Below are 24,285 nucleotides of genomic sequence, written 5' to 3'. Positions count from 1 at the left end.
AACCAATAACAAATACTAATTAGTCTATTGATGAATAAAGATTTTACAAAATAAGAATAGGCTACTTATGAAAGTTAATGGTAGGCCTACTATTACTTGATTTCTATATTCAGGCAATTATTATGAAAATTCGTTATTCGAATCATCATTAAACTATTTTTCTTGACGAATAAAATATGATTGATCATTTTAAACAAGTCACCAGGATCTTGGATTCAAATATGAATTACAATACAATACCGTATATTAGGTATTTTCAATAAGAAATTTAGATCTCTCAACATTCATGGGAAGTTGAAGGACAGTGATGGTTTTTCTTCTTGAAGTATACCATTGGACATTCAATAAATAAATATATCCATCAACAAACTCTCAGACAAAACAACGTTTTTTGTTGAACTTAAGTAGAGTTTCTATATAATTGAAGCTTCAAAAATTGTATTCAGTCTATTTCAAGGAAGTTCTCATTCTTCTACGTTAGGGCCAGATCATATTCAATTTATTACAAAAACAATATTAAGCATTTCTTTTACCAATCGAAGAGCTACCTGCTTTGCCGACTCTTAAAACGCTCAACTGGCCCTTGTATTGTTGATAAATAACCGGCAACATTAAACTTGTTCATACAGCCAAGCCATCTACTCTATATAGTAGATCTACAGTACTCGTATGCTACTAACTTTATAAGCCTACGGTACGAATTACTAACAAGATTATCAGATATATTTACTAAAGTAAAATCCTCTATTCTTCATGTTTTCAATAAAATTGCTTATATTCTTTGTTGACCGCCAACACAGATCTCATTACGGGTAGTCTATGATAATTCGATCTAGAATTCCTCAAGTAGCCTGGACACATTTATGATGTTGGTTATTCTACTAAGATTCAAAGCTGAAATAAGCAAATATCCCTTTTCTATATCATTTTCAATATTATTATAGATGATAGCCTACCGATATCACTTAGTTTTCTTTAGTTCATGGTTAGCATACAATATTTGAATTTGCCGGTTGATAACTTGAATTTGAATTTGCCGGTTAAGCCAACTTGATAATAGTGTTTGAAAAATTTTAAAATAAAGAAGAATAAAGAGTTAATCTACTAATGAATGTTTTTTTTTCAATCTGAATAGACTCATCAATGATTGATTTAAACAATTTTTCATTATAAAATAAAAATATCTTCAATTTGAAATTACAAAACAAATCAAGCTGGCCATGTTGTCAGCATTCCAAGTTCAGCTTATCAGGTAAACATTCCAAATTCCACTTCTATGGTTAGGTAAATTGTGATTTCAGCAGTGTATCAAGATAACCTATGAGTTTCTGTTCATTTAACCAAATAGGTTCTGTTCAATGAGGTTCTTAAGGTAAATGAAAGGTCTGAGGAGGTTGAGTTTTGCTTTTCAAATGGCAAAATACCAATATTATTTGGAATATGTTGATAACATTAGCTAATTAACACAACGAGAATTTTAATACTCGCACGTTTGAGATATCGCACTTACGTACATGACAACCTTTCCAGTGGTACCAAAATTCGAGCAATTTATTCCATTGAGATGGGATACCCTGAGAAACAGTCTAAATATTTTTCGATAGATTGACCCGTTTTGGGGTTGCAGATTAACGCCAGCCCTTAAAACCACAGTATACATACAGTACGGAAACTTGGCTATACCCTGACGCCAAAATCCGCCATCTTGTTAGGAAGCGCCGCATTGTAATAGTATTGATGGTAGGTTCGGATCACTTTAATGATCCGGATCAATTGATCTCGTTCACTGCCACGAGCCAATCAGAAGACCAAGATTGGAACTTCCCAAGGTCACGTGACGTGTTTAGTATTGGGGTCATGTAAAAAGCATTGGTTAGATAGGCGTTTGATTACAAGTTTCCACTCTGTATCTATTCTGTGTTAAAGCCATCACAGCCAAAAAAATTGGGACGAATTGGGCTATTTCGGTAAACTGAGACGACGACAAACTAGGTCGCTTCAAGCACATGACAAGCTTGGTTTACTCTCGGAAATCTACAGTCCACATGTTTACTTGTTATTATTTGTGGTATCATTGGCGGAAACTGATTTAAAACTCGCTGGTATATGAAAGCTCAATTCATTAAAGTATCTCTACTCTTTCAAAAAATAATTAATATAAATAATTTCATTTCAATATAATATTAACGTTTGTATAAGTAATAAATAGTATTTCATTTTATTCATCATATTCAACTATCAATTTCGAGTAACTGGTCAAGCAGTCAACGGTTCAGTCAATAGAACTTTTTTATTGAGTAGAGCCAGGATGATGATCATTAATAATATTAGAATTAAAATAGAACCTATAAAATGGATAACCCAAATTGATCACCTTCTCCGATCTGAGACTATAAATATCTTAGTTTTGTTTCCAATACAGTTAGATACTAGAAGGAGATTTAAGAAAAAATTATATTAACATTATGTTTTCATAATTTTATTGATTCCCTGAATATGATGGAATTCCACAATTTGAGAATATTACTAAAACCAATGATAACTCTTATAAAACACTTTTAATAGGCCTATTTACTCTTTAATACCTTTTTAATGTCACTACAAACTACGAGGAATACTGGTTCAGTGCTGCCAAAAAATGATAGATGTAAAATAGGAATAGACCCAGTTTGTCTTTCACTGTTCCACTTTTGTGCGTCCGTAAAAACTGACCATTTTTTTGGTGAGTGGCGGCTTTCAGGGCAGACGGAACTCCGGTGATCAAATGGTTTAATATCTATGTATCATTTTATGTGAAAACAAATAATGATTGTATGGTCCCTTTCAAAATATTTCCTCGAAATACAAACATTAAGCAATAATATAATCGAAGATATATAAAGATAGTCATTGTTTCAGCAGTATTCTGTTAGTAGGTTGGTACACTGATATCCTGAAATTTTTCTACATCCTGCATCTCGCTCAGTAGTATCCCATACCAGCATACCACGCTTTGAAGCTAAAATTTAGAAAGGGCCTATTCTAATTCAAACTCCACGTGATAAACATCTAGTTTTGTTTAGATCTGTGCTGTTGTCTCATTTATTGCTTCCTCGTTTTCAACTTCAATATTCTCATGGTTCGACGTACATAAGTCTTCAATTGCCACTTGTAAGTACTGCGTTATTTTGCCAACATTATTTATTTAGCTTTTTATAAACAGTCGGCTTCTCACAATTTGTTCTCATATTATGAGAACACGTTTTCATAATGTTTTAGCTTCATGTTTCATAACTGTAATTGAAAAATTTAAAACGATTGAATACTCCATGTCACACCACTCATTCGTTTAGCCTACAAATCTTTTTTCAATATTAGCCTGCCGTACTTATTTCTTGAAGCATGTTATATCATCTTATTGTACCAACAAATTAAATCATTCGTTTTAAATTCGCTAAGTATTGCATTTTCAAATCAGTAGGCCGAAGTTGTTTGATTTTTCTAGATCAAGTTCATGGTTGCCTAATAAACTAGGAGTTTTATTAATTCATATTCTCAATCGCACCAAATTTATTCTGTTTGATGAGCCCTCAATCAAACGCGAGTTTCGAAGTACGGCCTAAGACCGATCCGTTTCATAGTTGGAATAATGACTTCAAATAAAATTAAGCTGTATTACAAGTGAATATACTATAGTGAGATTCACATTTCAAGTCAGCATCAGATTAACATTGGTGTTGCAATCCTTGTCTGTCATGCCTATTTCACACCGCCTTAGCTTAGCTTGAAAGGCTTAGCCGACTTTTCTCACAAGGTGCAACCCTTAAGAGACGTTTACATAAGTTAAGTTTACTTGAATTCAAGTTTTGTATAGGCTAGAATAAAATGTTTTCATTTTAAATGTTGAAAAAAGGCCAGGCTTCTCTTATTCCAGTCAAGCCAAAAATATTTTTTCAATTAGGTACTGTTTTGTACTTTTCTTATCTTGAAGGTACCATACAATCCAACCTACAAATGGGAAAATCAGATAAAAACAGTTGTCGGTCAATATACAGGGTGTTTCAGAAGTAGTGTCGAGAATTTTAGGGTATTGTACCTGGATGCTAGGAGACTACAAATGTCATATTTGAAGTGTCCAAAACTCAGCGGTTATCCTTATAGCTGCCATTTTGTTTTTTTCACTTAAAAAATTTTATCTCAAGAACGAAATGTTGTATTGATCTGAAATTTGGCATGAATATTTATGCAATAAAGACTCAACTATAAAAAATAAAAAAAAATTTTTTCGTTGAAATTTTTCAAAATGGCGGCCATTTTAAATTTTTGATGGCGAATATCTCGAAAACCGTCCATTTTACAGAAAATTTACAAGAGACAAAAAAGTTAGCAAATTATTTCACGATTCCAATGATACCTAATTTATTAAGATTGGTCGAAGAATAACAGAGAAATTAATTTTTTTCGTACTGCATGCATGACCACTTTTCACCATTTAAAGATCAATATTAATTTTTTTATAATTTCATGAAAACCGTTCTTATTACAGAAATATACAAGAATAACTTTCCTCCAAATTTTATTTTACATTGAAAAATATTAATTTCACTCAAATCGGTTCACTGATACTAATGCAGCAATTGCTCAAAATGCCGTCCTTCAACTTGATTACACAGTCTGCACCTTTCAATCATGAACCGTCGAACTGCTATAAAAGCATTTTCATCATCTTGAATGGCACCTGCTGCAGCAACCACTCTTGCCACAAGGTCTTCTTCGTTTTCTACTGGCGTGCTGTAAACAAAGTCTTTCATATGGCCCCAGAAAAAAAAATCTAAAGGGTTGAGGTCAGGTGAACGTGCGGGCCACGGTACTGGTCCACCCCGCCCAATCCACCGCTGACGATAGGTCATGTTCAGAAAGTCCGTAACAACATTTCCGAAATGAGCAGGGGCACCATCATGTTGAAACCAAATATTATATCTGTTTGCAAGAGGCACATCTTCCAAAAGTTCTGGTAGTATGTCTCTTAAAAAAGTAATGTACGTGGGAGAATTCAGACGATTAGGAAGAATGTATGGTCCAATCACGCGATTACCTAAGATACCCGCCCAAACATTCAGCGAAAATCTATGCTGATAACCACGCACTTTGACCTCATGAGGATTGTCTAAGGCCCAGACGTGACTGTTGCGAGAGTTGAAGATTCCTTCTCTTGTAAAGCTGGACTCATCGGTAAATAACACATTTTCTAGAAAATTTGGTTGGATAATGTCTTGCTGAAGAAACCAACGGGCACAGTTTACTCTTGGCTCATAGTCGCGTTCAACCAATGAGTGAACTTTTTGAAAGCGGAAGGGGTGAAGTCTTTCCTTGTTTATTACATGCCACACAGAAGAAGCACTTGAATTGATTTGCTTTGCAACTGCTCTCATACTCGTTCTAGGATTGAAATCGAATTTCTGCAATACTTCCTCTTCAAAAGCAACATTTCGAACTGCTCGAGGCCTACCAGCAATTACCCTGTTCCGTTCAAATGAACCAACTTCTCTCAGCCGATTGTGAGTTCTTGTGAACACCTTGTCGGAAGGGAGACGGCGGTTTGGAAATGCAGCTGCATACATTCTTCTTGCTTCGGTCGCATTGCCAAGAGCTGCTCCATGCATGAAGTGAATATCGGTGTACTCCAGCGAACTAAATTCCATTACAATAATTAAATATTTGTGTAGAAGCAACGTAAGAAAATATTGAAACTGGAAATTTAAGATAGAAATAAGACCTAGGAAACGTGAGACTAAGAAATAGGAAGCACTACATCTGGTTCTTTACTTTTAATGAAACAACAATACTTTTCAAAGACAAACATTATCATCTGAAAACCATTGTAAAATCATCTGTTTGCCCATATGGAGCCATACCGAGTTTCAAAGCTTCATCTTAAATACATCTGGAATTAAACAATTAATATTGATCTTTAAATGGTGAAAAGTGGTCATGCATGCAGTACGAAAAAAAATTAATTTCTCTGTTATTCTTCGACCAATCTTTATAAATTAGGTATCATTGGAATTGTGAAAAAATTTGCTAACTTTTTTGTCTCTTGTAAATTTTCTGTAAAATGGACGGTTTTCGAGATATTCGCCATCAAAAATTTAAAATGGCCGCCATTTTGAAAAATTTCAACGAAAAATTTTTTTTATTTTTTATAGTTGAGTCTTTATAGCATAAATATTCATGCCAAATTTCAGATCAATACAACATTTCGTTCTTGAGATAAAAATTTTTAAGTGAAAAAAACAAAATGGCAGCTATAAGGATAACCGCTGAGTTTTGGACACTTCAAATATGACATTTGTAGTCTCCTAGCATCCAGGTACAATACCCTAAAATTCTCGACACCACTTCTGAAACACCCTGTAGAATATTTATAAAAATATGACTGGTAAATATGACCTTTAAATTCATTAGATTAGATGAATCATCGGATATGAAGTATACTGTAGTAGTCCAGTATATCCAGTTTATCTGTCGCCATAACGTTAAAATACAACATGATAATCCAATCAATCATTTAATCTAATAAGTATTGTGCTCTAGTCGCAGCGGCTCTAATGATGCGGCTCGTGTCATCGCTAAGGAATTACACCTTTTTAAGTTGGGTTTACTTGAATTCTAGTTTTCATAACCTCAGAAATTATAATTATAAATTTAAAAATCTTATTAAATCATTAGAAAATTTATTTTCTTGACGAAATATAATATATTTGATCATTATTAACAAAAAGCATATATTATTAATATGAGGGGCGGCTGCAGCAGGTAGATGCTCGGACACTGTCCTCCTTGTAATTTTAAAGCATAATTAAAATGATTCAATAATCCATCGTATTACACATAAAGTCTTTAGACTCTTTAGTAAAACGTCTTTGGCACTGTTGCGGGTGAAGCAATACCATCGATAACGTATATCTCTATAACGATAGAGCGTATAATCTCGAAAACCGTTTGAGATATCACAAATCACCACAGAACAAATATTGTAGAGAATTTATCATGCTTAATTTCTGAATAGTTAGTCATGTCGGTTGAACCCTTTTTTCTCAAGATATGAGCGTGTAAGCAAAACATTGAAAAATGCAACTTTTAAACCACCCTCATCCCTGTAGCACAAGGGATAGGGATGGGGACTTTTGATATATTCACCTCCTAACTGGTCCCAACAAAGCAGCAAAGTCAAAAATTGTGTTCAAAACATTCTCTCCAAATTCCTTTGTCAATTGGTCTATTTTTGCATAACTGAAGATCTCACACTCAAAGCTGAAGCTGCTGCATCAGTCGTGGGGATGTGCGTAAACTTGTGAAATTATACATCAATTCAAAGAGAATTTGATGCTCTATAAGCTCATGATCAGCATGGATTTTTCCCATCGATATCAAAAAGTTATAAGAACAAAAATAACAAAAAAATGAGGGAAAATATGTTTTTTCAAAAATGTCACATCTTTTAGAGCGGATATCTCGAAAAGTGAAAGAGATATAGAAAAAGTTGTTGGATCGAAATTATAGGAAATCATGTAAGCTTTAATTTCTTATAGAATAGTGATGTCTGTAAAATGCATAGTTTTCGAGTTATATGCGAGAAACCAAAAAATGATACCTTTGAACCACCCCCACCCCCTTAGCACAATGGGTAGTGGTGGGGACTTTTGATATGTTCACCTCCTCACTACCCTTAACAGAACTGCGGGGTCAAAAATTGTCCTCCAAACTTTTCCCTCTATACCCTTTTTTGAGCATTCATTGCCTGGACTACTAACCTCAATTCTAGAAATTGTAAATAATGAAAAAGTGACGAGTAAACCCTGAAATTTATCACCAAGTCAAATTTCATGCTATTTCTTCCAAACATGATTTTTTAATACAATATTTTTCAATAGAAAGATTAACTTGAACAAAAACAAGCTTGAAAGTATGCTCCAATCAAAATATTCCAGTATGTGAATCTATTTTACTGTGTTAACTGTGTGTAATATTTTTGCATCGGAAAGTAATAATAAAAATAGTCTCTTCTATGCTTACTCTTGTTACCATGGATGGTTACTCTTGTTAATTTTTTGGATGTTCATGTTACCCATCAAGGCTGTGCAACAGGCTAAAAAAGCTTTTTACTGGTGCTATTTTTCCATGATGTTTTTCTATTTGGACACTATCTTGTTATCAAAATTAATAAAAAAATTCTCAGTGTAGAAGTTTTTTTCTGATTAAGCTGTTACTTTTTGAGATTTGAGCGCCTGAAGTTTGAACATTTGAGACAGATTATTTCAAATTCGGTAAGAAATAAATTAATACATTTTTGAGGATATATTTCTCACGGTTTTGTCGATTGAAAAGTAAAAATCCTCTGAATATCAATTTTTGAGAAAGTTATTCAATTTTCAAAAAATACTATGACTCTTCCTCTATCTTTCTTGATGGAATGTTTAAGTTACCATTAAGGCTGTGCAACATGCTAAAAAAAGCCTTTCACGGGTGATTTTTTCAAAGTTTTTTGATTTGGATACTATCAAGCTATTAGAATAAAAGTTTCTCAGGAGAAATTGTTTTTTCCTCCACCTACTGTCTAAAGTGCCTACTTTACTTCCTGGAACGTAATAGCTTACTAAAGTGTCACTTTTTCGCTCTCGGGAGGAAAAAACAGAAAAACTCCCTAGAGCGTAAAAGTAACTCCATTAAATAACATGGGAAACATCTCTATTTTATAAACTTACATTTGAAATAGGTTAGAAGGTCTAAGCTCAAATGAGGAAGCATATAGAGTAGTCATTAAACCAACTAAATTCATTGCCTCATATATTTGTTCAGTATATGAAATATTTGTCTATATTCCATGTTATTCAAAATACCAGCCAACGAATATTCCTCATTAACTAATCAAATTTGAAACGGGAACTTCATCGTAGTTGTAGTTGAGTCGGCCATTGTTGTTACAACTTTTTCTGATAGAGCTGTCGGCAGGGAACTGTGATTACAAGCCAGCTTTTTAATTTTTAGGTTATTTTGTAATACATTTTACTGGTCACATAAGTTTTTAAATTTTTTTTTTGCAGTTTTTATAAAAATGTGGGTGGAGGAAAAATGTTGTGTATATCACCAGTGAAAAATGTTATTACTCCCTCAGGGAAATTGTTGCCCACGGCTTCGCCTCTGGCATTAATCTTTCCCTTCAGGGAGAAAAAGTGGCATTTTTCACTCTAGATATAAAAATAACTATTTATTGAGCTAGGCCTATTACTTTTTGAGATATGAACGCCTGAAGTCTGAATATTTGAAACAAAAATTTTAAACTCTAAGAGATAAATTGATAACATTTTGAGGATGATTCCTCACAAACATTTCCTCTGAATTTTTTAGAAAGTTATTAAATTTTCAAAAAATTACTAGCTTAACGTCAGTCATTTTTTTTAAAATGTATAAACTTTCACAAAAATTTATATTTAAAAATCTGAATTTCATCAGTAATACCTTGATCTGCTTCAAATATTTAAACTTTAGACGCTTATATCTCGAAAAATCCTTGGATTTTTTTAGGGTAGCCAAATTGGAAAACTAAAAAATATCACCAGTAGAAATTTTTCTCTAGTGTGTTGCACAGCTTTATTATTGCCAGGATAGCCGAGACCAAAGCCTTGCATTTTTTATTCTGCTGGCGCTACCTGATCGTGGGTTCGAATCCTGCCTGTAGGCATAAACGTTTGATCATGTTATCAAATCACCCTCGCACTGTCCATTATTCACGCACATGTGGTGTCGTCATCAGCAATAACAAAATATCTTAGATACAATATACTTGACGGGTTTCAATCAACGATCTTTCACTGTTGTATACACTATACTATAATGAGTATATTTCGGAACTCCCTACCAATATTCTAGGGTATTGTTCCTGGGTCTAAAAAACATACCCAAATATCATTGTCAAACTGTCCAAAAGTACTTAGCCACCTTTTTGGTTTTTCTAAATAATGGCTGAACATACAGAAGTGAAACTGCACAAACATTTATGACAACTAGACATATCTACAAGAAAATTATGACAATCTTACAAATTCATAAAACAAAACGACGGTCGTATAAAATTGTATTTTTTAAATTACCAAAACCGTTGATTTAAAAAAAAATACAATAAAACCAAAAAATATTAATTACAAATCGATTGACAACTCATATTTTCAAAAGGATTGAAGGAATATTAAGTGAGATATGACACCTTTAGTGATAGGTGACCTAGTTTCAGAGGTAACGTTTTATTATTGTTGCTAAAGTCTGCCTCATTAATGCAATAATAATCTCCATCTGCATTACATGTTATTCATAAGCGATTCTGTATTATTTCAAACAATAAAACGTTACATAACCTTCTAAACCTAGATTACATATCACTAAAGCTGCCATATTTCACTTATTATTAGTTCAATCTTGTAAAAATGAGTTGTTAATCGATTTGTTACTAAACTTTTTGTCCAGTTGTCATAAATGTTTCTGAAAAGTTTCACTTCCGTATGTTCAGCCTTTATTTAGAAGAAGAATGGTAAATTAAAAAACAAAATGGCGGCTGTGTGAGTAACTAAGGATTTTCAGGCAGTTTGAAAATTATATTCAGCTATGTTTCTCACTCAGGAACAATGTCCTAGAATATTGGTAAGGAGTTCGGAAACACTCTTTATAAAAAATTAATTGAATGAGAATTGATATTGTGGGATTTTTCTTCCATAATTAAAAAAAAAAAAAACAGTTTTATTTTTGTCACATCCACATTTACAATCAAACTCTGTATGATCGTAGTCCATATGATAAAGAGAAACATCTTGCTATTGTGACAAATTCATATTCAGAATTCAGATTTTGATTTATATTGCCGGTTTTATTTGCAGATCGATATGGGTGGAAAACATAAGGTCGCCAAGCCTCAGTTCAACGTTGGAGAACCGGCAGCAAAGAAAAACAAGCCATCTAGTCCGAATAAAGATGACGCCAAGACAGTTGCTTCACCAGGTGTTAATGAAAAGACTGGAGGTCAACTTACTAAAGCTATGAAGAGGAGACTACGCCGGGAAAAAATGGCGAAAGGTAATGACTTCAAAGTGAATCAATCAGAAGCCTCTCCTGGTGGCAAACCAAAAGTTACCGATACAAATCAAGGCAAAGCAATCGCCAATAAAACAAATAAGGGTAATATTACCACACCGAAGGCTGTGAATGAAAAGAACGCAAGTAATGCAAGTCCCATGAACACTAGTGTGGAAGGTAAGAAGAAAAGAAAGAGGAAGAAGAGTGGTGGGCAGCAACCTAAACAACTCAATGGATCTGCTGCATCGCCGAACCAAGCTGCAGCCAAGAAGCCACAGCCTGCCAAAGGACAATCCCCACCTAGCGATGGTGGTGACAGTAATGATAAGGAGGTGATGGAACTTATGATGAAGAAGACGGGCGAAAGTGATAGAGAAAGCCGTCTGAACACAAGTGGAGAAAGAAAGAGGAAGAGGACGAGAGGGAAGAAGAGAAGGAGTGCTTCTGCCCAACAAAATAAAGCGGGTGAAGTTAGTAAGAATTCAGCTGAGAAGTCAAAACAATTGAATGGTACTGCTGCATCGCCGAACCAAGCGGCTACCAAGGCTAATCAGAAAAACAAGAAGCCTCAACCTGCCAAAGTTCAATCTCCACCTAGCGATGATGATGATGATGATGATGATGAAAGCGAAGACGAGGATGATGATGAAGAAGAGGAAGTGAAGACTCAGAAAAAAATGGACGAGGACGAAGAAGACAGTGATGACGAAGATGATGATGATGACAGTGATGAAGATGATGATGAAGAAAATGCTTCACCGCAGAAACAAGCTACAGCCAAGAAAAACAAGAAGCCACAACCTGGTAAGCCCAAATCACCACCTAATGATGATGATGAAAGTGACGACGATGAGGATGAGGATGGAGTGAAGAAAATGGACGCTGAAGAGGACGAAGATGACAGCGACGACGATGATGAAGATGGCAGTGATGACGATGAAGAAGATGAGCCGAAAGTGTCAACTCCAAGTAAGGGTCTGAAGCCGTCCACGGGCGAAGATATCATCAAATTCAAGAATTCCGAAGATGACGAAGATGATAGTGATGATGATGACGACGACGATGCGGACGATGACGATGCTGAAGATCAGCCACTAGCGAAAAAAGGCAAATTCGAAAGGAGATCTTTCGATGATAGAGGATCTGATCATACAGCGTTCGTCGCTAATATTCCCAGCTCGTAAGTATTCACTATTTTTCTTCCGAATCTACAATTTATTTTAAGAGATCTTTTTCCGATCTTTCTGAGAGATTCTGAGAGTTATTGACCGAAATGATTCTTGTTCAATGTCCACGCTTTTTCACTAATTGCAGTTGGCAATATCCCCGATTCAAAAACTCTATATGAAGATCAAAAACACTTTATGAAGCTCAAAAACAGATAAATAAAAGAATATAAAATTAGTTCATCAAAAAAGTTAGTTTATTTCAGGTGATGGGATTTTAAAATAACGTTCGAGTTTTTCAATACCTTGTCACTCATTGTAATAAATAAATTATGAATGACAAACCGTAACAAACTGATAATTTGATAATTAAGGAAAATTATATGGCATTTTATTTTGAATCTGTCATAAGTTATTGTATTTATTTGTCTAAGCTATTCATAGTTTGTCCTTTCGTAGATGATGAATTCATGCCATCACCCTCGGTGCAACAATTCAAACCACTAATCGCCAACCGTTTGCAAATAACACGAAATAATCTAATACTGTTTTAGTTTTATTGTTTTTCTTTCAATTCATGAATGAAGGTTATTTAATTTAAGGCTAAGAAAAGGCTAAAGAAAACTTTTTACTGGTGATATTTTTCAAAGTTCTCCTATTTGTATACTATGAAGCTATCAAGTTCAATTCAATCTATTCAAAACTTCGTAAATGGAAAGATTTTCTCAGGAAAAAAATTTTCCCTGATTACTTTTTGAGATATGAGTGCATAAAGTTTAAATTTTTGGGACATCATTTCAAATTCGGTAAGAGATTAATCATGAAGTTTTGAGGATAAATTCTCTATGTTATTGTTGATTGAATGAAACAAAAGTTTTCTGAAAATACGAATTTTTGGGAAAGCCATTTAATTTACCAAAAATAACTCAAATGAAAGTCAGCTTCAGTAAATTGAAGTAAATTACAGTAGATTTTCTCAAAAATTGGTATTTTTAGGAAATGTTTGTGTTATTTAATTAACAATACCATAAAGAATTTATCCTTAAAACTTCATGAATTTATCTCTTACTGAATTTGAAATTATCTGTACCAAAAATTTAAACTTTATGCACTCATATATCTAAAATTAATGATCGTAAAAAATTTCCTGAGAAAACTTATTCAATTTGATAGCTTGATAGTATACAAATCGAAACACTTTGAAAAATATCACCAGTAGAAAGTTTTTTTAGCCTTTGCACAGCCTTAACACACATGCTATTTATGATTTATGGCTTCTGTAGGGTTGCACTAAATTAATCTTATAGAGTAATATGTTTACTGTTGAATTATATTCAGTTTATAACTATTTCGTCGTTTGCTCTTTGTTGTTTACATTAAACTATCATTAGTAACCAAGATATAAATCTGAAATTTGCTAAGTCAATGTAGAATACAGATGTTCTACAAAGAGTTAAGCATTTTTACAATCTTGAAATTTTCGATATAGTATGAATTGCTTGCTGTTCATGTCAAAAAATAAGTATGAAATTGGTTTTGTTCCAGCATGAGTGAAGATCAAGTTAAGGAAGCTTTCAGCAAATTTGGAAGCATTTCTCGTTTTTCGTGGCCTGTCGACCAAGAAGGAAATAAAAAGGGATTTGCGTTCATAGGATTCGCAGATGCTGATAGCCTACACGTAAGTATCTCATTTTGAATTCCAGTAGCCTATTGAATTTCAGTTTTAACTGTAGCCTATTAGCAGAATTTCAACTCTTTATAAAGTTTTATCTGCAAAAACTGATTAGTTATAGTTACTTGATTTTTATATTATTTTCAAACACAGAGATGAATATAATAAATAATTCCATTGGTGGGATTGAATGCTATGACCAGGCGCAGCGCTTTAGACCACTTGGCTTGGCCATTTGTAATAAATATATTCTTCACAGCTGTAATTATACCATTTATGTATTTCATTTCTGATTTGCATGGTATTGATTAATAATTTGAATATCTACCAAACGGTTTGAGATATCGATTTGCTGTTTTCGCCATTCATTTTGTCTTGACATTCCGTATTGAAATCATGTATCGCATAAATACCTTCTTATTTAAAAAAAAGATGCATCCAAGATGGCGGTCCAGATTTCTGAAGTCATAGTAAAGTAGTATTTTCAATTTGAGTACGATCCCCAATCACACTCACCATCAAATCACCTTTGTGTATGAGATATTAAGCCGTTCTCGGACTTTTTACCCACCCTAATTCTTGAAAAATGGATTCTTTTAGCACGCTTTGCTTGCATAGCAGGCAATAACAGGAACGAATCTAGTAGCTGGTTTCTAGGCAACCAAACTGTACTTCATTAAGAATATATAACAACGGCTTACAGTATAGTGATTTTGTAAATCAGTATCATAAATGTATCTTTTTTCAACAGAAAGCTCTGGAAGAGAATAATTCGATGACATTGGAGGACAATACCTTGGTCATCAAGAAAGCCGATCCGAAAGGAGCAAAGGGAGGTGGTCGAGGAGGAAGGGGTGGATTCAGAGGAAGCCCTCGCGGTGGAGGAGGATTCAGGGGAGGCTCCCGCGGCGGTGGTGGCGGATTTAGAGGCAGCAGAGGGGGATTTAGAGGCAGTCCTCGCGGCTTCAGAGGAAACTCGCGCGGTGGTGGAGGTTTCAGAGGAAACCGTGGTGGAGGATTTAGAGGAGGCCGAGGTAGGGGAGGAGGAGATTAGATTAACGTTTAGTGACGTTTGCTGTTGGTGGCCAATATACTTCTTTATAGAACTTCGGCAAAATGTTTTGGCTATATATTTAGACTATTTGGATACTCAAGATTGGTAAATCTTTTTAAATTGAGGTGCAGAATTTATGAATACCTTTTCATAATTCAAGTGTTTGTGGAAGTTCATTCTACGTTGATTTTGCTTATTTCTATGTTATATCTATCAATTTCTTGATTTATCATCTTATTTCGATGACGTATTAATATAATATTATAGACATATTATCTCTACTGTTTCCTACAAAAGCGTTTTTAAGGACTTTTGATGTTACAACTCTGCTCAACCACTCAATCTATTTGATTATCATTGTTCCCACTCAGTATTCACATTTTTTTAAATGATCTTATTTTTTTCATATCAGTAGGTATACTTTATAACCTACCTGTATATTCATTTCAAATTGAAAAAATAGTACCTGCCGTTTTTAATCTAAATTTAGATTGCAGTCATCACTGTACTTGCCTCCCCACCGAGACTGGATAATTGGCAGTAATTTATAGACGTGGTGGAATCGTTTCATGTTTGTAAATGTTATCAAAGTAGAACATTCATGTTGCGAACCATTCATCCCGATGTTCAAGGGGAAAACCATTAATTCCCAAAAGGGGATTAATATGAAAAATCGAATTAATTTGTGTTGACTTTGTCAAATCTGCTCGTTGATGACTGCTATTGTATTGCATATATTCACGTTTTAATTAGTTTTTCATATTCCCATTTAATCGGAGGGTAAATTACATCAACAACTTGTTCACTATGAATACGTTTGATTATATTTTTATGTAGTGTTGACTTTTCCATCAACGTAGTAACATTAAGTTTACATTACAACGGGCATGCCATTGTAAAGAAAGTTTCTCAAATGTTTGATTTCAAGGTCATCAACGATCCGATAAATTGTGACTGACTAAATAACTCCACCAATCTTAAACTATATTGCTATGTCAGAATTGTCTGTGGTTTTGTGAATCTTTCTGAACTCCGTCATTTAGTCAAGACAAAATCAAAATATTGATGGACAAAAGGAAAATTTTTAATTTATCTCTAGCACACATTATGCAAGTGTTAGTAGCTGATGAGGAAGCATAAGTTTAGTAATGATTTTATAATAGTGAGATTTGGTCCATTGATTTGTTAATATCAAGTACTATTTATTGACAGAAAATATTAATTATTATCCTCATATTCTATTCATTTTTAATATATTCTTTTTTTAACTCTAGAGGATGTTTATTTAATCTACCGGGAAGTCTGTATTGTGTCCAGCTCTCATTATAAAGCAACGTCTTTCTTAATGATTGTCGAATTTGTTAGGCTTTTCAAGTCAACTATTGTTACTAATATTATCCCTTTCAAATGAGCTAGAAAAGTAAGTTATGAAGTATCTCATTCATGCTTCGATATACTTTCTTCGGCAGTACATATACTGAAAATGGAGCTATTACATTTTGAATTACAATGGAGAAAATTATTCGAATTCATACAAGAAGTGTAAAAGTCAATTGATAATGTGTTGTATTTGCTCATGTGTGAGCTTTTTACTTGTTTCAACTGTCTATTCTATGTATTTTATTCATTTTGCCATTAAACATTTTGTTTGTAATAGCATTGTCTTTTATCTGCTCATAGTCTTAACTATTATTTATTTATTGGTATTGGGTTTGGCTTGAAAATGTGCAATACCAGCACGAAACTGACGTCGCCACATCAAAGAATGTGAGTGTTTTTTCCACTTTAAAGTTCTATGAAATACAATAGTAATTATTTATTTATTATACAATACACTATAATCATAATATAATTATGATCATGGAGGAAAAACTAGGCTAGCCTGTACTATTTCTCTCCAGAATTTTTTATAAAATGTTGATGTTGTCAAAAGTATTATTAGTTTATGAAATCACACACTGCTTTGCCACTTGATTTTCGATCCAGGAATAATAAATTGAAAATGCTATTTTATTTTAACAGACTAGTTAGGCTACTAAATAGTATGTCTTGAAATACTACCTTATACTTCTTGTAAAAATTGATTTTGAAGAGACATTAATTTCTATTTTTAGTAGAATTAATCTGAATATATATCTTTATGTGATTCCTCCACTTGGGGTAGGGAGCGTGCCTTGGAATATTATCTAAATTATTGCAATGCTATTAATTTGAGCTTCTAAATGGTGTCCCGTATAAGGTAACCTTAGAATAGCCACGGTGTTCAAGTGGAAACAAAAATGATTCCTACTAATTTTCCGTGATCCGGTATTTCTTTTCTTTCGAAAAAGTTTTTATACTTGCAATTCTTAAAATATTGTTTATTGTTGAATCTTGAATGCTCAACCCATAATCTGAAATAAATGAGATTGAACGGGAGGGTATCAGTTATCACGTTCCTATTTTGACCATTTCATGAGAAACTGAAACAAGTGGGAAATTTAGCCGTTCAGTTCGTCGAATCTCTCGACATAACCTAGAAGGTTATGTTTCAAAGGAAAAGGGTAGGTTATGGGGTTAGGCTCGTGCATTTGAATGACAATGGGCCATATGAATAAAGTTGAGCATTTGCTTATACTTCTAAAATATGGAGCATGTGCTCCATTTTCTATGAATAAACGTGAGCAAAACCTTTTGCTCATGCTCATCAAAAAAATAGTAAAAGCTTATGCTCAAATTTTGAAGCAAATGCTTCAAAAAAGGTGAGTCTACTATGGAGCATTTTTTCACAAAGTAAATTCGTATGGCTTTTGTTGGTGGGGAGTCCCTTGCGGGAAGGTCCCACCGCCTGAATATATAATTTAAGCCGTCAATGGGCCTTACGACTGTCATACTTCAGCCGGGACCGACAATTTAACGTGCCCATCCGATAACACGGATTTTTTCACAGTCTTTTGCTCACAGTAAAATGGCTCAACTAATTCGTGTAAGAGGAAACTATACCAGATACGATCACAACCAATAGTTGAGAACTATAAAACTCTAGATTCAACCAAGATACAAAAGAATAAATACAAAAGTTACTTATCCGATTTAAAAATAGCCATCACAGAATAGGAAATAGGCATCTAAGAAGAGAGTGTAGACGATTATAAGAAGGCTATTGAGATTATACGATTATGCTGAAGATTATTATAGAGATGACATTTTCTCACGCTATTAATCAAAATTCAGAACTCAACTAAACCTAAAACTCAATTCATGGATAGAAAACAGAGCAGACGACCAAACACAAGCGGTGTCTATACTTGCATATTTAGCGCTTACGTGAGCTATAAAAACAAAGTAAGGCCATAAAGACGAATCAGCTGATGAAAAATCTTTAAAATACGTGAGCATTTGGTCCAGAGTTCAGGAGCATAAGGTAAGGCTTATATAAAAATGAGCAAATGCTCATGCTCATGAGCATATGCTCTTGTTTAATTTATATGGCCCAATATGTCGGCATTATTCGAAATACCGTATTTGCTTGCATACCACGCGCACCTTTTTTCTAAAAATCTAACGCAAAATTCGTTGGTGCGCGTCATACATACTAAATTGTTTGCTGAACAGTTCGTCAACGATGTTCACTATTTACCGTGGGGTCTGTCTATTGCTCATACTGTTGTTTGATGTTGTCATTTTTTTGGTTTATTAGAAGTTCCAATATTACCTTTATTTTGTTTTTACGTAAAATTCTACGCTGGCTTTTGGAGTGCGCGACTTACACGGTGGCGTTTGGTACGCAAGCAAATAAGGTACAGTAATTTAATATCATTCGAATATATTAATATGACATTCATAATAAATATATTTACTAATTTATCTCATTAGTTGGCATAACCAATGTGTGATCGTATACATGACATTGTTTTGACCTATAAGCCTTGCGCACACCGATGCGGGATGAGTGCTATGCGGCCTGCATCAGTGTGTGTGCATCAAGGCCTCAACAATCAAAATAAGTGCGGACATCATTATCAATCAATCAATTTTATTTGGAAAACGTACAATATACATAAAGCCACGTCAAAACACAGTTATTCAATCACATTATGTCTTACACATATAAGTTACAGCTACAATACAAACTACTTATTATAATATTTATGGTTAATTGATAAATCATCCTACCCACTTCAGTTTTATTTATTTATTCATTACATTTATCATTACATGAGAAGGTACAATAGGCTTATGCCCAAAACTGTCCCTTATCAAATTTATGCTTCAGTCCAAATAATCAAAATCTAGATAAAGTTACTATATCAGCTTATTAAAAGTTTTACCCTTCTAAAAATGAATTTTCTATTCAAAATATATTACAACTAACTAAAGTTCACTGAATTGAAAACAATTATTCAAGAAACCCAAATTTGTAATTTCCAAATTGGAAAATTTTAACTCTAGAATAAAAGGGATTCCTGGCTCAAGAATAGTATATAGTATATAGCTATCTATCCTTGTTCATGACTAACCATTTACTCAAAACTCGAAGGAATAAGGGTATCGAAAGGAAGTTAGCAGGAGGTTGAAGAATTTTATTCCTACTGTCTGAAAGCTGGAAAGAGTTTAACTGATCCTGCATTAGAGATCCACGTTATAATGTCAGTGGAAAAGATAGAACAATGGCGATGCCGATTCTCTGCTTTGCTACTACTTTCTATAGAAGATAGCTGATACCGGTATATTATAAGAAGTAATATTCATTCTTGTTGAAAATTCTGAAGAACCTATTTTTTCTTTGAGGACCTATCTTATTAATATTTAACCCATTAACATATTATTAGGAAAAAAACAATATTACTTAAGTAAATCAATACAATTTTAACATTGAATGCCCTTAGGCTAGCCTTAATTTAACTAGCCTTTTAGAATTTTAACTATATAGCCTTAAAGGTACTCCTGTATTGGGCATTAACAATATTTTATAAATAGAGAAGATAAAGAAGGAAATTTTTTCAAAACAAGAAATTTAAAAATATTCAAGTTTAACATGAAAAGAAAAAAATCTACTCTATGAGTTTATTTTCTGTGCAGGTGGCATTCAAAATATAGTGTGACTTTAAACGTTTTTTGTTCAATCAACTTATATTATTATAATTAGGTTATTATCTTAATTAGGTGCTTTACAATCGATAGTATAGATAGTCTATATTCGTATCTTAAAAAATGAAAAGAAATCTTCACTGTAATCATAAATGAAATTAAAAAAAAAATAGAATCAATTAGAAGAACCTTTCAATATTCTCAATAATTGATGAATTGAAATCTTTCAAACTAACTCTCACTCTAAAATTACGCTCTCTTATTTCTAAAGGCAGAACATTGTAAATCTTCAGCGCAATATAATTAAAAAATATTCTGTTATGCTCTAATCTTGGCATTGGCAAACTTATATTATTCTGGTGCCGTGTGGAATATAATGCTGGACGCTGATTAATCTGAATGAATTCATTCTTATTCTTATAAATGTGCACAATTGCTTTATATAAAAAGAGTACCTGACTGGCAGTATTTTTAGGAGCTTAAAAAGTGTCATTGAATGCTCGTATCTTGGCTTTCTACAAATCAATCTAACAATGTGTTTTTGTGCAACTATGATTGGTCTCAAGTTGGTGACAAGCACTTCCATAGCAGATCAAACCATAATTGATTCTCGATTCGACAAGAGCATGATAGAGCTGAACTAAAAAGAATTAGGGACACAACACTTGTAAAAAATAAAACTTTCTTATCAAGCCAAACATCTCTTTTTATTTTCTGTATGTGATCAAACCAAGAGAGTCTGTGATCTATTAGAAGCCCCAAATATTTCATACACCTCGCTTCCTCTATCACATCGCATTGGCAGGTTAATTGCCTTTCGGAACAGCTGATTTTTTGGTAACGGAGGCTACAATCAATTTCAGAATGAATGTTTTAAGTCTAAATGTAATAAAATTTGACTTTTTAGCATTCAACAATAGTTTATTTCTACTAAACCACCAATGTATGTGCCCGAGATCGGTTTGCATATTTTCTTTGAGAATAACATTATTGTCTCCTTCATAAAATATAGCAGTATCATCTACAAACGATATTATATCACCTTTTGTCTTGCCATTACGCAGATCATTCACAAATACCAGAAATAGGACAAAGGAAAGTACCGACCCTTGAGGTATTCCAAATCGTATCAATCCCAACTCATTAAGTCCTGATATATTTATTCTAAGTAGCTCCTGAACCAATCGCTTGTTACCCCCCTTATTCCCACCTTGTTCAACCTTTCCAAGAGCAGTTCGTGCTCAATTGAATCATATGCCTTTGTAAAATCTAGAAAAATAGCTGCGCATTTCTTATTTTTATTAAAACTATCATTTATTTTAGTTAGTAGTGTTTTCATCGCTTCTACAGTTCCTTTATTCCTAAAAAAACCATACTGATTCCAACTAAAATACTAATATGGTTGAAAAAAAATTAATAAACGATTGGTCTATTAACTATCGATTAACGATTATCTAAACGATTATCTATTTGTTTAATGTTCGTATTTTTTGGTATGGGAACAACTATTGATCGTTTCAATATTTTTGGAAATATACCGGCTTGAAGACTTGAATTGCACAACTCTACCAGAACTTTCAAAGTGGATTCATTTAATTGTTTGACTGTATAGGTTGCTATACCGTACACTCCTGGTGCTGCATTATTTTTAAGTTATTTTATGATATTTTACAGTTCCTTCATAGAAATTGGATTTGATAAAATAGAATTTACTGGACTAACAATAGGAAAAATTGCTTAATGTGTCTCACTCAAATCTGCTTTAAAATTTTCTATGTTCGATTTACTATTTTGCACGATTGCTTATTAGTCTTTTTAGACTAGATTACAAAAGAAATAAAAAAAATCTTCGAGAATAGTTATTTGCATAACTAGTGCGTAAAGTGAGGGATTGCTGCACCGAGAAAAACAGTTTTGTTCATGAGTCATTGGCGAGTCAAAAACGTTTCTCGAGTGAAACAACACTTTACGCACGAGTTACACATTACATTTTTCCTACAGTTACCATTGAGAGTAAAAAGTGAGTAATTAGGGGGGGGGAATGTACCTTAATCCATCAAATGTTTTTCTGTGTAAATTTGTAGGTTTTTGCTGATTATGAAGGTTGCAATCATTTCACTGTGATGATAATTAGGCCTATCGCTATGGGATTCGTTATTGTAAAACTCAGTTAATTTTACTTCGAAAATCACACCTCTAGGTCTACTTGAAAAGCTTTCATTACCTTATTAATGTATTCACAATTTTTAATCGTACCACACATTAGTATAAAAAGAACTAAAAGTTGCATGAGGTCATGAAGCAGAAAAATCTCGTTGCTTTGGAGTCTCGTCATATATTTCTGCTTGATTTTTCTCCATTATTTATTGAGGAAATAATGCATACTGTATTCTTCGTATTAAGAAAAAACTTAGATATAAATAATACACTAGTGAGCCCCATGTATGATATAAGTGCCTATCTTTGGGATGATCCATTCCAGAATTGATAACAATTAAAATCAATAAATTTTGAGGATTAATTCTTCAAGGCATTGTCCAGCGAAAGAAATTATTTTATTCTTCAAAATATAAATACTAGATAAATTTAATCTAGTTTTGAAAACATATCTCAAATTGAGCTGCAGTATTTTTTTCCAAAATTGGCTAAATTTCTTTAAAATTTATATTCTGAGAAATCAAATATATCATTCAATAAATTATATTTTGGCAGTTTATAATGAAATAAAAATCTATTCCAACAGGCAACTGAATCAGATAAAAACACAAGATTTCATATTCCATTTACATAGCCTACAGTTGAACCTGAAAGTTTGAATTTGAACCTCTGGGTAACGAAGCTGATTATCCCTCGCTGTATAGAGGAATTCGCTACATAGAGTTAAAAATAAACAGTAAAATTATAAAATGTCATGTTAGAGGATTGTTTTAAATTAGAATATAATAATTTTATTTTACTTTTTTTTACCAATACACGTTTTACATTAGGCCACCAGTATGGTTCACCAGTGGGACACCAGAGATCCACCAGTGGTGACCATGTGTAAAATAAGCTGTGTCACCAGTGAGACACCAGGATTAGGGGCTGGGCTGGCGATCCGTTTCAACACAGGCTGGCCATCAAAATATAGCATAATGAGAACAATAATAACTAACTAGTATCACTGATAGCACTCTGTACAGTAGAATTTCGTTAAGAGTGTGCAAAGGCTAAAAATAAACTTTCTACTCGTGATATTTTTCAAAGTTTTTCGATTTGTATATCATTAAGCAAAATGAAAAAGTTTTCTCAGGAAAACATTTTTTCCGATCATTACTTTTTGAGATATGAGCACTTGAAGTTTGAATTTTTGGGACAGAGCATTTCGAATTCGGTAAGAGATAAATCCATGAGATTTAGATGATGGATTCTTCATGGTATTGTTGATCTAATAAAACAAAAATTTTCTGAAAATATCCATTTTTGAAAAAGTTATTCAATTTACCAAAAATAACTCAACAAAGCTATCATCAAGCTATCAAAATGAAAAAGTTTTTTCAGGAAAACATTTTTTCCGATTACTACTTTTTGAGATATGAGCGCCTAAAGTTTACATTTTTGGAACAGAACATTTCAAATTCAGTAAGAGATAAATCCATGAGATCTGGAGGATTGATTTTTCATGGTATTGTAGATCTAGTGAAACTAGAATTTTCTGAAAATATAAATTTTTGATAAAGTTATTTAATTTACCAAAAATAACTCAACAAAATGTTGATTTTAGTCATTTTTAGTAAATTGAATAACTTTCTCAAAAATTGATATTTTCTGAAAATTTCTATTTTACTAGATCAACAATATCAATAAGAATCATCCCTTCAAATCTCTTACCGAATTTAAAATGTTCTGTCCCAAAGATTTAAACTTTAGGCGCTCATATCTCAAAAAGTAATGATCGGAAAAAATGTTTTACTGAGAAAACTTTCTCATTTTGATATCTTGATGATATACAAATCGAAAATATTTGAAAAATCAGCAGTAGAAAGTTTATTTTTAGCCTTTGTGCAGCCTTAACACAGACCCCCCCTAACCAGGATCAATCATTGGAGAGAAAAATATGGAAATTGAGACTTTCCTAACAATTGACTGTGTTCAAAACATTTTTTTAGTTTTGTGTATGTATTGTGAAGTTTGAAAATTATATTCATGTAATTTTAAAAGTACTATTTTATAAAATGAGA

At 33.1% G+C, this 24,285-nt stretch overlaps 1 protein-coding gene across 1 annotated transcript; it reads left to right on the top strand.

Annotated features, from left to right (window-relative positions):
* Positions 1-2,926: 2,926 nt before the first annotated feature.
* LOC111052683 (nucleolin) lies at positions 2,927-16,651 on the top strand. Its single transcript, XM_039441635.1, has 4 exons — positions 2,927-3,150; positions 10,908-12,283; positions 13,815-13,947; positions 14,693-16,651. Exons 2-4 carry the CDS (start codon positions 10,914-10,916, stop codon positions 14,993-14,995), a joined length of 1,806 nt encoding a protein of 601 aa, XP_039297569.1. The 5' UTR covers positions 2,927-3,150; positions 10,908-10,913; the 3' UTR covers positions 14,996-16,651.
* Positions 16,652-24,285: the final 7,634 nt, after the last annotated feature.

The sequence above is a fragment of the Nilaparvata lugens genome, chromosome X (assembly GCF_014356525.2).
Source record: "Nilaparvata lugens isolate BPH chromosome X, ASM1435652v1, whole genome shotgun sequence".
Classification (NCBI taxonomy): domain Eukaryota; kingdom Metazoa; phylum Arthropoda; class Insecta; order Hemiptera; family Delphacidae; genus Nilaparvata; species Nilaparvata lugens.
Note: the sequence above shows the minus strand (reverse complement) of the source record. Positions and strands in the feature narration are given on the sequence as shown.

What these genes read in the sequence shown, in the direction of transcription:
- LOC111052683 (XM_039441635.1), top strand. Translation starts at nt 10,914, where the DNA reads ATGGGTGGAAAACATAAGGTCGCCAAGCCTCAGTTCAACGTTGGAGAA. An exon ending in GTCGCTAATATTCCCAGCTC is followed by an intron (nt 12,284 to 13,814) that starts GTAAGTATTCAC and finishes GTTTTGTTCCAG; the next exon opens with CATGAGTGAAGATCAAGTTA. An exon ending in CAGATGCTGATAGCCTACAC is followed by an intron (nt 13,948 to 14,692) that starts GTAAGTATCTCA and finishes TTTTTTCAACAG; the next exon opens with AAAGCTCTGGAAGAGAATAA.